This window comes from Odocoileus virginianus, chromosome 14 (genome assembly GCF_023699985.2).
Source record: "Odocoileus virginianus isolate 20LAN1187 ecotype Illinois chromosome 14, Ovbor_1.2, whole genome shotgun sequence".
Lineage (NCBI taxonomy): Eukaryota > Metazoa > Chordata > Mammalia > Artiodactyla > Cervidae > Odocoileus > Odocoileus virginianus.
In genome coordinates this window covers 48,006,189-48,021,848 of record NC_069687.1, presented here as the reverse complement: position 1 = coordinate 48,021,848, position 15,660 = coordinate 48,006,189, and the positions used below count along the sequence as shown (strand labels likewise).

The following is a 15,660-nucleotide window of genomic DNA, read 5'->3' as shown; positions in this document are numbered from 1 at the left end:
GGGAGCACTCAGGGCCCACGTCCCCATGGTGAACGTCTTCTTCCAGTTCTCCATCCCGTCCGCTTCTCAGAGCACCACTGTCATGCTGAGACTGAACGCACATGTATGAAGGCGATGAAGAGCGAGCTGGGATTCAGTCAAGTCTGGGGATCATGCTGAGAGCAAGACAAGGAATAGGATAAAAGCCAACTGTCAAGTGAGGCAACGAATCTAGTATCTGTTGTGGGGAGGAGCCAGAGATTAGGAAGGAATGGAGGCCAATACAAAATGAATTCAGAAGGTAGGCAGGTGAGTAAGACCAGAGGACAGAGAAGAATCCAGAGTGGCTGAAGGATGCAGCCATGCATGAAAGTCTTATGTGCATTTGGGAGAAGAAAAATAGACACATCTTAAAAAAAAAAAAAATGCAAGGGCTTTGGAAGTTAGGTGAACTTGCCTCAGATAAAAAGGCTCTTGGAACTCACCTGCTGTAACAGACACTCAGGGCTGACCAAGGCTGAGGTCCGCTGGGAGCCTGGGGTAGCAGCCACAGGTCCTGACGGGCATCCCGGCCTTGTTCACATGAGCACAAGGCGTGGGGGAGCCTTTCTCATCCCAGGGATGCTGTGGTGGCCTGGCGCACCCTGCGGGCTGGCTCAGTCAACAGCCCTTCCAACCTCTTATCCTTTCTCCACGTTAGAGTCAGGAGAGTTAAGGTGTCCTTGAAGCCCGGCTAGGGGTGCGGTCTTGGTTCTGCTGAGCAGAAGCAGCCCCACGCTGCTGGGAAGGAGGGTGTGATCCTGTGGCCGAGGTGGGCTCCCCGGGCCTCTCTGGGAGGGTCTGTGATCTCTGGGCCCTCGTGTCGTTGGCGCTGAGGTGCAGACGGGCATACCATGGATTTCCACCAGAACAGTCCTGGGGTGGTTGATTATTTTCTCTGGTTGCTGTTTCACCTTTAATCCTGTCTTACTTACTGGTCCTAAAAGAGACTCTATAAGCCACCTAATAAATTCATTTTTGTTTAAAATAATATGAGTGAGTGGTTTACAAACCAGGTGTGCTGGCAGCTACATGCATTACTGTTTTACATTGTCTTTAGTTCTTTTATATCTATTGCTATATCTTGCCTCCACAGCTATAGCGTAAGCCACTTCTAGATAGAGAACATGTTTTATTCCACACCCCCCCCCCTTTTTTTTTTTGTAATTTCAGTTTTGGCTGTGCTGGGTTCTTTGTTGCTGCATGCAGGCTTTCTCTAGTTGGGGCGATCAGGGAGGGGGGCTACTCTCTAGTTTTGGGGCCTGAGTTTCTCATTGTGATGGCTTCTTTTGTTGTGGAGCACAGGCTCTAGGGTGCCCAGGCTTCACTAGTTGCTGCTCGCAGCCTCTAGAGCACAGGTTCAGTAGTTGTGCATGGGCATGTGGAATCTTCCTGGACCAGGGATCGAACCTGTCTTGCCTGCATCAACAGGCAGATTCTTTACCACTGGACCTCCAGGGACATACTCATTCCTTTTTTGAATCATTCTTTGTTCCTTCTATAATGCTGAGTACATAGTAGAAGCTCAAAAAGTACTTTTTAAATTGAAATGTGGTTGTTTTGGAGGAAAGAAATATAAACTACATCAGTGATACCTCTGGGAAGTGCATAAAATGATCCATTGTTGTGCAAGAAGAAAATACTAGAATAGAAACTAAATTTTATCTGAACACAATTTTTATTGTTTTACTGGTATTTAACTTAGATAGTAGTACATTTATACCAATAGACAAATGTTGGTGTGACTATCGAAAAGTTATTACATACATGGGTGAGAAGTTTTTAAAATGTTGGGAGGCCATTGGGCTGAGTGACCTCTCAAGATGCTTTCCAGTGATTTTTTTTAACCAATCAGATTTCTCATCCAAGTCAAGAAATGGGCAGAGAGCTTAGTAGAGTGCCATCTGGTGGTGAGGCCTTCAACATGCAGTGTCGATTCCATTGTTCCTCCAGCAAGTCATCTGTTGGCACCACTGCAGGCCTTCCCTGCCGGCAGAGGGGACAGTTCCACGGAAGGGGAGAGTGAAACTCATCTGGCACAAAGGAAATGGAAGGACAGGTGGGTACAGAGAGGCGAAAATAAAAATCTGTACTTAAAAGACACAGTGTGATTAGGACAGAAACACACTGCAGAGAGGGTCCTGCTGTCTGGGTTCAGCTTATCCACGTTCATCATCAAAAATCAGAAGGCCAGGATGGAGGGTGCCTGAGCCCTCCTCTCTCCCAGGGGCCAGGTGTCAGCACAGAACAAAGACTTTTTGGGCTAAACTTTACCTCCCTGAGAAAGAATTTCTCTTTCAGAAACAAACACTTGCAATCTAACCACAGAAAGCAGAGCCTGAAATTCTGTTCTCTACCAGATGAATGACTCGATGTTTCTGCTCTGGATCCTCCTTCTCCTTGACTGACCGCCCCCCTGGGGGAGTTCTGGTCATAAGAACGTTAGAACAGACACTGCGTTTTCCTTGGGCATCGCAAGGTCATGGCTATAACGTCAGAGGAGGCTGCTCCTTGGGAAAATAGAACCGAACAATGACAATTACGCTTCCCAACAGATGCCCGTGTCCTTAATCTGCCCGCTGTGGCGAGAAACAGCAGAGGCGACATTTGAATTGTCCCTTGATGATGTGTCAGGACGGTCCAGTTTTGACAAGGAGGCACTGGGGAACAGGGAGCTGATGACTTCTCAGTACAAGTGTCCCCTCCCTTTTATGCACAGAGAGGTAAATTAAGAGGAGCAGGCAAAGGAATGCAAGCAGAGGAAAGAGGGAAGTGATGCCTGAGAGGGGGAGGACGGTGGGAGGGGAGGGAGGGAAGCACACAGCAGGAGTTCCGTGTTCTCCCAGGCAGAGAATTTCATCAGAATAGCAAGTAGGGGTGGGGGCGGGAGGAGAGGGCGGGGAGGAGGGCCTAGCAGAAACAGTCACCTTCAGAAAAAAGAACAAAGATCTTAGGAACTCAGGCTTCTGCGAACGCGACAGCACTGTGGGAATTTGCAGGAGAGCAGAGGCGGTGGGTTGGCAGTTTGGTCTAAAAAAGAAGGAGCTGGTCAAGAGCAAATGGTGGGGGTTTCCTACCAGGAGTGGCACAGGGAAGATTCTTCAGTGACTCACCTCATGGGAGTCACTGACGGACTTGGGTTAAAGCTGGGTCAGATTTGTGGAAGAGCCTCCAATGTGCCACATGGCGGGGTGAGGGTCACTGACTCGGCTGAGTGAGGACGGGAGGCAGGACAGGGTCAAGGTGACCTCAGGGGGCCGCTTGCTGAGGTTTACTGTGGTCATCGTCAATGGGAGACAGTGGTGTGGAGGCAGGTGGCCAGGATCTGGGTTTGGGGGACCACTTCACCTCTCATTAGGTTCGTAACCCTGTTCTTGTCTAATGTCTTCTTCAGTCTTATTTCTTTATCTGCAAAATGGGTATACTCCTCCTTATTTAATCATTCATTAATTTCTAATAGATGTATTGCTGCTGCTGCTGCTGCTGCTAAGTTGCTTTAGTTGTGTCCAACTCTGTGTGACCCCATAGACGGCAGCCCACCAGGCTCCCCCGTCCCTGGGATTCTCCAGGCAAGAATACTGGAGTGGGTTGCCATTTCCTTCTCCAATGTGTGAAAGTGAAACGTGAGAGTGAAGTCGCTCAGTCATGTCTGACTCCTAGTGACCCCATGGACTGCAGCCTACCAGGCTCCTCCACCCATGGGATTTGCCAGGCAAGAGTACTGGAGTGGGTTGCCATTGCCTTCTCCGGATAGATGTATTGATCAGCAACCAAATGCCTATCACTCTGCTCCATTCTAGGACTGAAAAGTTAATCAGCCTTTCCTGTATCCAGTGCTTATCCAGCATCAGGCACTTTATTTATTTTTACACGAAGCTTTTATCTTTATTTATTTTTTGCTGTTGTTGAAGTAGAGTTGATTTATAATGTTGTGTTACTTCCAGGTATACAGAAAAGTGATTCAGTTATATATGTGTGTGTGTATACAGACACTCGAGGCTCCCCAGGTGGTGCTAGTGGTGAAGACCCCACCTGCCAATGCAGGAGACATAAGAGACATGAGTTCAGTCTCTGAGTCAGGAAGATTCCCTGGAGGATGGTGCGGCAAACCACTCCAGTATTCTTACCTGGAGAATCCCATGGGCAGAGGAGCCTGGTGGGTCGCAAAGAGTCAGACATGACTAAAGTGACTTAGTCACTTACTTATACACACACATACACACACACACACACTTGCATACACATTCCTTTTTAGATCCTTTTCCTTATAGGTTATTACAAAGTATTGAGTACAGTTTCCTGTGCTATACAGTAGATCCTCGTTGGGTATCCATTTTAAATATAGTAGTGTGTGACTGTTAAATCCAAACTCCTAATGTATCCCTTCCTCGCTTTCCCCTTTTGAGGTCAGAAATTTGTTTTCTATGTTTGTGGGTCTATTTCTGTTTTGTATATAAGTTCATTTGTATCATTGTTTTTACAGTCTACATAAAAGCAATATCATATAACATTTGTCTTTGTCTGGCTTACTTCACTTAGTGTGAGAATCTCTGCATCCATCCATGTTGCTGCAGATGGCATTATTTCAGGCTTTTTTATGACTGAGTCATATTCCATTGTGTATATGTACCACATCTTTATCCATTTCTCTGTAGATGGATACTTAAGTTGCTTCTGTATCTTGACTATTGTAAATAGTGCTGCATTGAGCATTGGGGTGCATGCATCTCTTTGAATTATGGTTTTCTCCAGATATGTGCCAGGTAGTGAGATTGCTGGATCATTTGGTAGCTCTGTTTTTAGCTGCATAAGTAACAACTCATTACCTTAACTGTATCAACTTACTGCCACAGTCCTCAGAGGGCAATGCTATCATGAAGTCCTTGTATAAGTGAAGAAGCTGAGCACAGATTAAGTACTGTGCCAAGGGTGCGCAGCAGCCAGGAATTGGAACTGCTGAATTTGAAACCAGGCAGCCAGCACCAGAGGCCAAGTCCCCACCCTCTGCTTGTTGATTCATCTGGAAGGTGGAGGAGCTCGACCATATACTCTCCGAGGTTGCTTTCAGGCCAAGGTTTAAGGAGCCCATCATGCAGTATCTCAGGGTTCGGATGAACTGCCTGCAGCTGGGCTTACCCCATGCACCCCTAATCCCACATGGAATGTGGGAGCAGACACCCTTCCCAGTTCCTCATGACTCCCAGGCTCTTGGCCCTTCCATGACGTCATGGCCAGAAGTGGACCATGCCACACAAATGGCATCTATTTGAGCGTAGACTTGAGTCACTGTAGCTTTTCTGAGAAGAAAAGAGGGAACACTGGGTGTTAGGGCTGCTTAGGAGAAGAGCTCATGCTTTTTTTTTTTTTTAAACAGGCTTGATTTTATCTCTATTACTAAAATTGTGGTCAACAGGCTGACAAAATTATATATTCTGGATGCCCTGAAATTCATGACAATGATCTACTATTTGAGGCAAAAATGATAGAGTCTCACTTTTCTCAGTGTTTATGTTTTTCTGTTTTTCGCAGCTAGTTAAAACAGTGTAAAACCTGGTGTGTACATCCCAGTGGAGCCAGGAATGAGGTCAGATTTGAGGGTGGGTAATGGAGGGGTTTTCAGATAAATGAAATAAAAGCCAGGCTGGCTGATCTCTGAGGTGGGGGCATACCCAAGACGGCAGGGCCTGCTGATATTCTGAGGAGGGTAAAGTGATGTGTGGTTGAAAGCAACCAACCAACAGCATCCTCACCTCAAGCAGCAATTGTAGGTTCTGTATTTTTGAAATGTTAAGGACAGATAATCAGGACCTCTGAGGGCAAGAAAATGGTTCCCTTCTCCACATATTTCTTCTCCACACCCTTCCACACGTTTCTACTATAAATCCCCACAGAGGGGTGTGAGGAGGGGGCTTTGTGACCGGGAAATGGGCACCCTAATCAGGGACTTGGGGGAAATTCTTGTTAGGACGTTATTGGGCTGTTTAAAAACTGATTTTTCTCAGGCAAAAACTGATTTTTCTGAGGCAGGACTGATTTTTCTACCCACTGATAGGCCTGTGGGTCCAGCAAGAGGAGCTAGGGGTCGCTCAGTGTCTGAGACCAGGGTGAATGGGAAGGAGACAGAAGGCGCACAGGAAGGGTCAGCCCAAAGGACCGGGGCCAAGTTGAGGAGGCTGGTGGCCATCCAGGCAGTGTTTGCACCCAAAAGTCAAAGAACTTGAACGTGAGTCCAGCAGGGAAATGATTCAACCGCTTCACAAAATGGAAGTCTCCCCTGGGATAAGAGGACAGAAACCCCATTCAGCCTGAGGGTGACGCTTCACCCCCCCCCCCGGCAAGGACTGGGCAGAGGAAGATGGCAGCAGGTGGGCTCTGTCAGAGGTTGCTGAGTGCTCGGAGCCTGACTGGGAACCGGTGAGCTCTCACGGCCCCCACCCCGTGATTCAGAAGGGCCTGCTACCAGGATTAAACCAGCTGAGGACAGGAAGGCAGCGACCAGATGTGCGGAGAACAGGATATCAGAGGGATGGTCTTCAGTGAAGAAACACCCCAATAGTTTTGCCCTTGGAAGCCCACAGAAGCAACAAACAGGAGCCTTGCCTGGGAGGAACCTTTCATCTGATGGAGAGGGCCGTTCCGGATTTGGGCAGCACTTGAGACTACCTTAAGATGCTGGGAGTCGGGACAGAAGGAAGGTAGGAGAAGAAGGTGTTTTAGGTCAGAAATTACAGCTGAGTTAAAACACAGATGCTTCTGAAGGAGCTAATGATGTCCTGAAATCAAGCTGAGGAGTAAAAGAATCTTTCCCAGCACTGAGGGGATCGGGGAAGGGGAGGAGACAGACTACAAAACCAGAGGCTGTGCCTGAGAGGGGTTTTGGGGACAGACCATGGCGGGGTGGGGGGGGGGGGGCGGAGGACACAGGCCAGGACTACAGGGAACACCACCTCCGGTCTTGACCCGGGGTGTCTAGCTCACCTCACCCTCGAGACCACACATATTCTACCTAAATTGAACCTGCGCGGGCTGCAGACCTGGCTTTTCGGAGGTGCTGTACATTTGGAGATGGGCACCGCTCTCGCGGCCCCAGCCCTGGGTCCTGAACTTCCAGAGCACCACAGGGGAAGTTCCTGTGAGCCTGCGTGCTTCCAGAGAGGCCCTCCTTTTCTGTGGCGCTCAGAGAGCAGAGTTGTGCTGACACTATAAAGTGGTAACTATGCCTGAGTGTGCTCTCCGAGAGCAGACACACACACACGTGCACAATGTCCTTCACATTCAGCTGTCTCAGGATATCACCACTGTGTGTAACACTTCACCAGAGTCCTCAGCAGTGAAGAACTACAACTTCCGGCAACTTGTGAAGGAGAGAGTTCAGTGATCAATCCAGCCGCCCTCTCACAGAAGCCTCAGCTCAAGAAGGCCATCTGATTTATAAGTCCCATGGGCCTCAGCCTTAGGGTTTGGCCATCTCCGAGCCACATATTTTGGTGGTCCCAAGTGAGAACGTTACAGGCCATCAGTCTCCATTATTCCAGTCTGACCGGAGAGCTCCCTCTTGTGGCTATCCAATTTAAAGCAGGTTCTTTAAATTTCCAATCCCACCAGTTTTCGTTGTTTTCAGTAAATAGCTAAGCGGTGCCTGACTGCCATCCCATAGACTGTAGCATGCCAAGCTCTTCTGTCCTCCATGATCTCCCAGAATTTGCTCAAATTCATGTCCATTGAGTCGGTGATGCTATTAATCATCTCGTCCTCTGCCACCCTCTTCTCCTTTTGCCCTCAATCTTTCCCAGCATTAGGGTCTTTTCCAGAGTTGACTCTTCGCATCAAGTGGCCAAAGTATTGGAGGTTCAGCACCAGTCCTTCCAATAAATATTCAGGACTGATTTCCTTTAGGAGTGACTGATTTGATCTCCTTACAGTCCAAGAGATGCTCAAAAGTCTTCTCCAGCACCACAATTCGAAAGCATAAATTCTTCAGCACTCTGCCTTCTATATTGTCCAACTCTCACATCTGAACATGACTACTGGGAAAACGGTAGCTTTGACTGTACAGACCTTTATCAGCAAAGTGATGTCTCTGTTTTTTAATATGCTGTATAGATTTGTCATAGCTTTCCTTCCAAGGAGTAAGTGTCTTTTAATTTCATGGCTGCAGTCACCATCTGCAGTGACTTTGGAGCCCAAGAAAATGAAATCTGTCACTGCTTCCACTTTTTCCCTTCCATTTGCCTTGAAGTGATGGGATTGGATGCCATGAAGTGATGGGACTGGATGTCATGATCTTAGTTTTTCTCATGTTCAGTTTCATACCAGTCTTTTCACTGTCTTCTTTCATCCTCATCAAGAGGTTTTTCAGTTCCTCTTCACTTTCTGCCTTTAGAGTGGTATCATCTGCATATCTGAGGTTGTTGATATTTTTCCCAGCAACCTTGATTCCAGCTTGTGGTTCATCCAGCCCAGCATTTCATATGTACTCTGCATATGAGTTAAATAAGCAGGATGCTGGGTTGCCATGCTGTCCTCCAGGGGATCTTTCCAACCCAGGGATTGAACCCACGTCTCTTAATGTCTCCTTCACTGGCAGGAGGGCTCTTTACCACTACTGCCAAGTTTTCCTCTGTTTATTGGCATTGTTCATTTTAGGCCTTCTTTTCTCTCCTCGCTCTTCTCTGGAACTCTGCATTCAGTTCAGAGTCTCTTTCCCTCCGGCTCTTGTTTTTTGCTTCTCCTCTTGCCTTAGCTATTTGTGAAGCCTGCTCAGACAACTTCTTTGCCTTCTTGCATTTTTTAATGGGGATAGTTTGAGTCATTGCCTCCTGTACAAAGTTTCGTACCTCTGTCTATAGTTCATCAGGCAATCTGTCTACCAGATCTATTAGTAATACCTTGAATCTATGTGTCACCTCCACCATTTAATCATGAGGAATTTGATTTAGGTCATACCTGAATGGCCTAGTGGTTTTCCCTCCTCTCTTCAATTTAACTCTGAATTTAAGCTAATGATCTGAGTCACTTGAGCTCCAAGTCTTGCTTTTGATGACTGCATAGAGCTTCTCCATGTTCGGCTGCAAAAAACATAATCAGTATGATTTTGATATTGACATTCTGGTGATGTCTGTGTGTAGTCTTCTCTTGTGTTGTTGGAAGAGGGCGTGTGCTATGACCAGTGTGTTTTCTTGACAAAACTGTTAGTCTTTGCTCTGCTTCATTTTATACTCCAAGGCCAAACTTGCCTCTTAGTATCTCTTAACTTCCTATTTTTGCATCCCAATCCCCTCTGATGAAAAGGACATCTTTTTTTGGTATAAGTTCTAGAAGGTCTTGTTCTTCATAAAACTGGTCAACTGCAGCTTCTTTGGCCTCAGTTGAGGTGTGTGTGTGTGCGCGCGCACACTCAGCTGGGTCCAACTCCTTGCAGCTCCATGGACTGTAACCCGCCAGGCTCCTCTGTCCGTAGAATTTTCCAGGCAAGAACACTGGAGCGGGTACTCATTTCCTCCTCTAGGTGGTCTTCCCCCTGGCGTCGAACCTGCATATCCTGCTTCTTCTGTATTGGCAAGTGGATTTTTTACCGCTAGCGCCACCTTGTGGACGGGGTATAGACTTGTATTACTGTGATGTTGAATGGCTTGCTTTGGAAACAAACCAAGATCATTCTGTCGTTTTTGAGACTGCACCCAAGTACTGCATTTCAGACTCTTTTGCTGACTATGAGGGCTAGTCCATTTCTTCTAAGGGATTGTTGCTCACAGGAATAGATATAATGGTCATCTGAATTAAATTCACCCATTCCTGTCCATTTTAATTCACTGATTCCTAAGATGTCAATGTTCGCTCCTGCCATCTCCTTCTTGACCATGTCCAGTATACCTTGATTCGTAGGCCTAACATTCCAGGCTCCTATGCAATATTGTTCTTTGCAGCACTGGACTTCACTTTCACCACCAGACACATCCACAACTGAGTGTTGTTTCTACTTTGGTCCAGCTGCTTCCTTCTTTCTGGAATTATTAGCAATTGCCCTCTGCTCTTCCCCAGTAGCACACTGGACACCTTCTAACAAGAGGGGCTCATCTTCTGGTCTCATATCTTCTTTCCTTTTGATACTGTTCTTGGGATTCTTGCGGCAAGCGGGCTGGAGTGTGTTGCCATTTCCTCCTCCAGTGGACCATGTTTTGTCAGCACTCCTCACTATGACCCATCCGTCTTGGGTGGCCCTGCATGGCATGGCTTATAGCTTCATTGACTATTCATATTGTCATGTCATACTGAAAATATGGCCTCAGAAATTAGGATGATAAGTGCCATATGAGTGTTACCCAGAAATGTGCTATGGGAATCTAGAAGAGATTGCAGCTGGGAGAGACAAGGAGAGCTGCAGGTGGAATTCCAAACTGAGAAGGTGGAATCAACCTGGACCAAGAATGGGCAGGATGTTGACAGATACGTTATTTTAAAGATGATATAGGAGAGGCAGCTGGTTATATGTAGTAAAATTGAAAATTAAATGTAGTCAACAATCATTAATTCCACCTACAATTGTACACCTTAAAGAAAATGTGACTTTTACATATAAGGGTACACACACAAGGAAATGTAATGAGTAGAACTGAAATTTCTAAATGTCCATCTACAAGAGAATTGATAAAACACAGTGTTTCATGCAATAGAACTCTGTATACCTGTTAAATGAATTAATGCTATCTGGTATATCGTAAAAATATTAATAGTAAGAGAAAAGAGTATATTTGCCAGAATGCCTTTAGAAAACATGGTACTCTGATGTTTGATAGACTTTAACTGAAGATAATTCAATGAAGGGACTCTGTTCAGAGGTGTAGATGGGTAAATGGAATCAGAGGGTTGGTATAATACTCGGGAACTAGTAACAAAGGGAAGTTTTCACCACTTCTAGTCTTGAAGTCCTAAAGGGAGGGATTGGGATTACTGGAGCCTGGTTAGAGATGAAGCCATAGAAGAGAAGCTGCTGGAAGGGAGTTATTGTCAAAAATGAAGCCACTAACAGGTATGCAGCTAGAAAGAGAGATAGCAGAGAGGATAAACATGACTGTCTTACATGGAGGAGATTTCTATATCTGCTGTAACAAAGTACCAGAAACTTAATGGCTTAAAACTTTATTATGTTAATGATTCTGGAGGTCAGAAGTCCAAATTGGATTTTACCTGGCTAACCTCAAGACATCAGCAGGGCTGCATGCTTTCTAGAGGACACTGTTCTCTTGCCTTTTCTCAGCTTCTATAAGCTGCCTGCATTTCTTGACTTGTGATCCTTGCATTTTCAAATCCAGAAGTGTTGCTGTCTTCCAGTCTCTAACACACCTGCCTTCCTCATATAAGGACCCTTGTAGTTAAATTACCCTCATCTGGAGAATCCAAGATAACCTTTTCTTATCAAGATCCTTAACTAGTCAATCTGTCCTTCTTGCTATATGAAGTAATGTATTCTCAGGGCCTGAGGAAGAGCACATGGATGCCTTTGGGGATCACTCTTCTCCCTATCATTTCATACTTTCTCTTCTGCCACCCTACAGTTTCCTGTTGTTGCTTTGCAGTAGACAAATTCAGCCAGCAGCAGAGAGCAAGGAAGCCTGAAGATGCTATCCTTGGAGGTCACTTTTGGGGGCACAGTGCAGAGAAGGAGAGAGACTGGAACTGGGGTGGTGCATTGGTGACTAACCGCTTTAAAAAGTCAGTCATGTAGTGAAACATGTAGTATGCTATCATTTATACAAAGGGAAAACCTATAGAATATTTAGACAATGCTGCATGTTGTCATTGCTTATGCCTTGATGTTTAGTCGCTCAGTCGTGTCTGACTTTTTGCAACCCCATGGATTGTAGCCCACCAGACTCCTCTGTCCCTGGGATTTCCCAGGCAAGAGTACTGGAACAGGTTGCCATTTTCTCCTCCAGGGGATCTTCCCCACCCAGGGATCACACCCATATCTTCTGCTTTGGCAGCCAGATTCCCTACTGCTGGCCACCAGGGAAGCTTGTCAGTAGTCATACATGATTGGCAATAATATTTTTTAAGATGATCTTTATATGGTAGAATAAATTTAGATTTATAAAAAAACTATAAGAACAATACAGCTAGTTCCCATATACCTATACCCAGTTTCCTCTATAATTAATGGCTGTGATTTTCTAATGGCTGAAGTGAAAGTATTAGTCGCTTAGTCATGTCCAGCTCTTTGCAACCGCATGGACTGTAGCCCACCAGGTTCCTCTGTCTGTGGGATTTCCTAGGCAAGAATACTGGAGTAGGTTGCCATTCCCTTCTCCAGGAGATCTTCCCGACCCGGCAGTTGAACCCAGTCTCGTGCATTGCAGGCGACTTTACCATCTGAGCCACCAGGCAAGTCTCTAATGAATGTCTGTGCACGCTTTATTATTAACTAAAGTCCATGGTCTGTTGAGATTTCCTTGTTACTCCCTAACGTACTTTTTCTGCTTCAGAATTATCTCAGATATCACATTACATTTAGTCAGGTCTCCTTAGGCTCTTCTTTGTTGTGACAGTATCTCAGACTTTTCTTATTCTTGATCAATAGTAGTGTTTTAAAAGTGCAAGAAAATCACAAGTACCAGATCCAGGATATGATATTTGTTACTTCTAGGAAGATTGTGAGGGCCGTAGGATCAGGACTGGGTACATGGGCCTTCAGATACATCTATAATGTTTGATCTCTTTAAAGAGATGTGGAGTGGCTGTGACAAAATATTTATAATTGATAGCATTGGGGGGAGGATGAGTGTATTATTCTATTTTCCACTTGTTTGAAATGTATCAGAGTCGAAGGATTTGAGCTGTTGAGAAGAAAAGTACCAGGTAGGGGGAGAAGCGTGAGGAGAGAAGGGGCCCGAAGTCTGCAGAGGAAGAGGCTGCGCTTAGAGGGCCTGCAAATGTGTTTCAAGGCCGGGTGGCTGGCAATGCAGGCTCTGGGCCTGTTGTGGATGCTGCTGACGGAGGATGAACCAAACGCCATCACCTGAGGGCCACTGACAAGTGCGGAGCGGCGGGGTGGGATGAGCAGGGCTCCTCTTCGAAACGCGGGACGGGGCACTGGAGAAGGGAGCCGAGTCAGCTGGGCGGTGTGCAGAGGCGCAGGCGCAGTGGCGAGGCCTGCCTTTAAAGGCGACTCTCCAGTGCTCTCTGTGTCACCGGATTCCACTCTCACAGCCACCCGTGAGGTGAGTAGTAGTGTTACCGACTGTCTTTTTGCAGATGAGGAAACTGAGCCAGAGAAGTTAAAAAACTCCCCTGAGGTCCGAACCCTGGGGACGAGGGGCACTGGCGGGGCACTGCTGCGGCCAGGCTGCCTCCCGTCCCTGCTCTGTCTCCACCTGAAACTGGTGGCGCTGGGAGAAGTAAGGGGACCTAGGCGTTGGGGATGAGGAAGTGGGCATAGGGGGGATTAATGGCTTCAAGCCTGGGTAACCAGAAGCTATTGTTACCCCAGAGAGAAGCTTTAAACATCAGGAGGAGGAGCTGGACTGAGGATTTGGCTAAAGAAACGTTGTGTTTGCGGAGCAGAAGGAAGGTGGAGCAGGCAGCTGTAGAAAAGGGAGCCAGTTGTTCTGGGGAATGAGAGAGAAGCTGTGGGAGGGAGTCAGAGCACTTTCTTTAAAGGAGGAGAGGAAGCGAGAAAAGTGAAAGGCAGGAAGCAATCAAAACTGTAAAGATAGAAACGGTTCTATAAACTTGGTTCATTAAATATTTAGTAGACTTTTTACTTAAGTATGCTATTTCCTTCCACCTCAGTTTTGGGCAAGCGTGAGTGAGAGGTAGTTTGTCCTTCCTTTCTTTTTTACAACTTCTTCCGTTCATGGAATAGGTTCTTGGCTTGGTGTGGTTTCTAGAAGGATGAATTAGCATCCTTTTACCCCAGTTTACTTTCATATTATTTATATTATTCTTTCCAGTTTGGCCTAGCACTTTTCACTTTCATTTAAGAGAATAATATTCCTTTTTCTTCCAACATTCTTAGTTTATGCACACTATAGCTCAAGGAAAGATAACAAATAGGAGTTGAAATAAACAAAAAATGTAGTGTTGTGGGCAGAACATTGTTGACTTTTTGAAAATCCATCTTTGATGTCACAATGAAATTAAGATTTTGTGTGCTTTTTTTCCTTCTGTCGCCACGAGGAGGTAGAGGGGAAGGGACTTGGCAGCACTTTCTCTGTCCTGCAGTGCTTCAGAGTTGAGTGCTGCTGAGACACAATCTAAAACACACCAGAGGGCTTCCCAAGGGGCACAGTGGTGAGGAATCCACCTGCCAGTGCAGGAAACATGGGTTCAATCCCTGAGTCAGGAAGATCCCCTGGAGTAGGAAATGGCAACCCACTCCAGTATTCTTCCTTGGAAAATTCCATGGACAGAGGAGCCTGGCAGGTACAATCCATGGGATCACAAAGAGTCAGACATGACTGAGTGACTGAGCATGCACACACACACACACACAGGAATGAATACCTTTCAAAATGTTTGACTGCAAATTGGTAAATCTATGCATGTCATAAAAACATCACATCATTGTAAGACACGAGCTACCTGCTGAAGCATGTTGTTAAAATATGCATTTATTGCAAAGCTGCTTTAGGCAGCTGTGAAATATTAATACAAGTCAGAATCAGGTAGGAGTCTTTTCCTTTCAGGCATTTCTAAAGAAATCTAAAAAGAGTTGGGGGAGGAAAGTGTTTATATAAATTTGACCTTTGTTGTTCTCATAGGAAGATTTGTAGAATGCTCTTTAGTAGTCAATCTTTTATATATACTATATAGAACTGCATGGAATAAACAAGAGTGAAAGCCAGGAGTGGGACAAATGTTAAAGCAAGAGTCAGGAGACTTGGTACCATGCCTAAGTTACTGTCATCCTAGACAAACCAGAATCATCTGCTCCCATGCTCAGAGATCCCATTATCATTGGTCTGGGGTGAAGTCTAAGCTTGGTGTGGTTATAAAAGTATTATTCCCAGGTAACTCCACTGTGCACCCAAAGTTAAGAACCATTGCCTATAGCAGTAGTTTGGTGCTGTCCACTGCTCTTTGGAGAGGAGAGGTGGGACAGTCGGAGCTTATTTTAGGAGAAATTAAAGCAGAGTTGGAGGGAAACGTAGCAGACATTTGACTGACTCTCAGTATCCATCTCACTCAAATGCTTAGCCTGAGCCACCTAGGGGACCTCATTCTCTTGGCCTGTGATGGATTCAAGGTGGAGAACATGACCCAGTCTGGTTGATGGGACATAAGAAGTCTGCTGCTGCTGGTCGGGGGTCAGGGGTGCCATTCTGGGAAAGGTCTCTCACCTGAGAGAAAGTTCCAGAAGGAGATATTCTCTCTTCTTCCTCATGACATTTTGTCTGGATGTGATGCTTGGTTCCATTGGAGCTATCTGGTTACCCGCTTATGGAGGGAGTAAACATCAAAGCTCAGAAGACCCTAGGTCTTTTTTTTTTTAATAATTAATTAGTTAATTTTTGGCTGCGCTGGGTCTTCAGGGTGGTACGTGGACTTCCTCTCGTTGCAGTGAGCAGGGCTTCTCTTGTTGCAGAGCATGGCTTTAGTTGTCTTGCAGCATGTGGGATCTTCCCGGACCAGGGGTTGAACCTG

General features: G+C 46.0%; 1 protein-coding gene across 1 annotated transcript in view; it reads right to left on the bottom strand.

Annotated features, from left to right (window-relative positions):
• Nucleotides 1-1,769: 1,769 nt before the first annotated feature.
• RAB3C (RAB3C, member RAS oncogene family) overlaps nucleotides 1,770-15,660 on the bottom strand; it is a 389,298-nt gene continuing 375,407 nt past the window's right edge. The window contains exon 5 of the mRNA XM_070476715.1: nucleotides 1,770-2,051. Coding sequence (XP_070332816.1) covers nucleotides 1,888-2,051 — 164 coding nt within the window. The 3' untranslated portion in view covers nucleotides 1,770-1,887. The remainder of the gene's footprint in view (nucleotides 2,052-15,660) is intronic.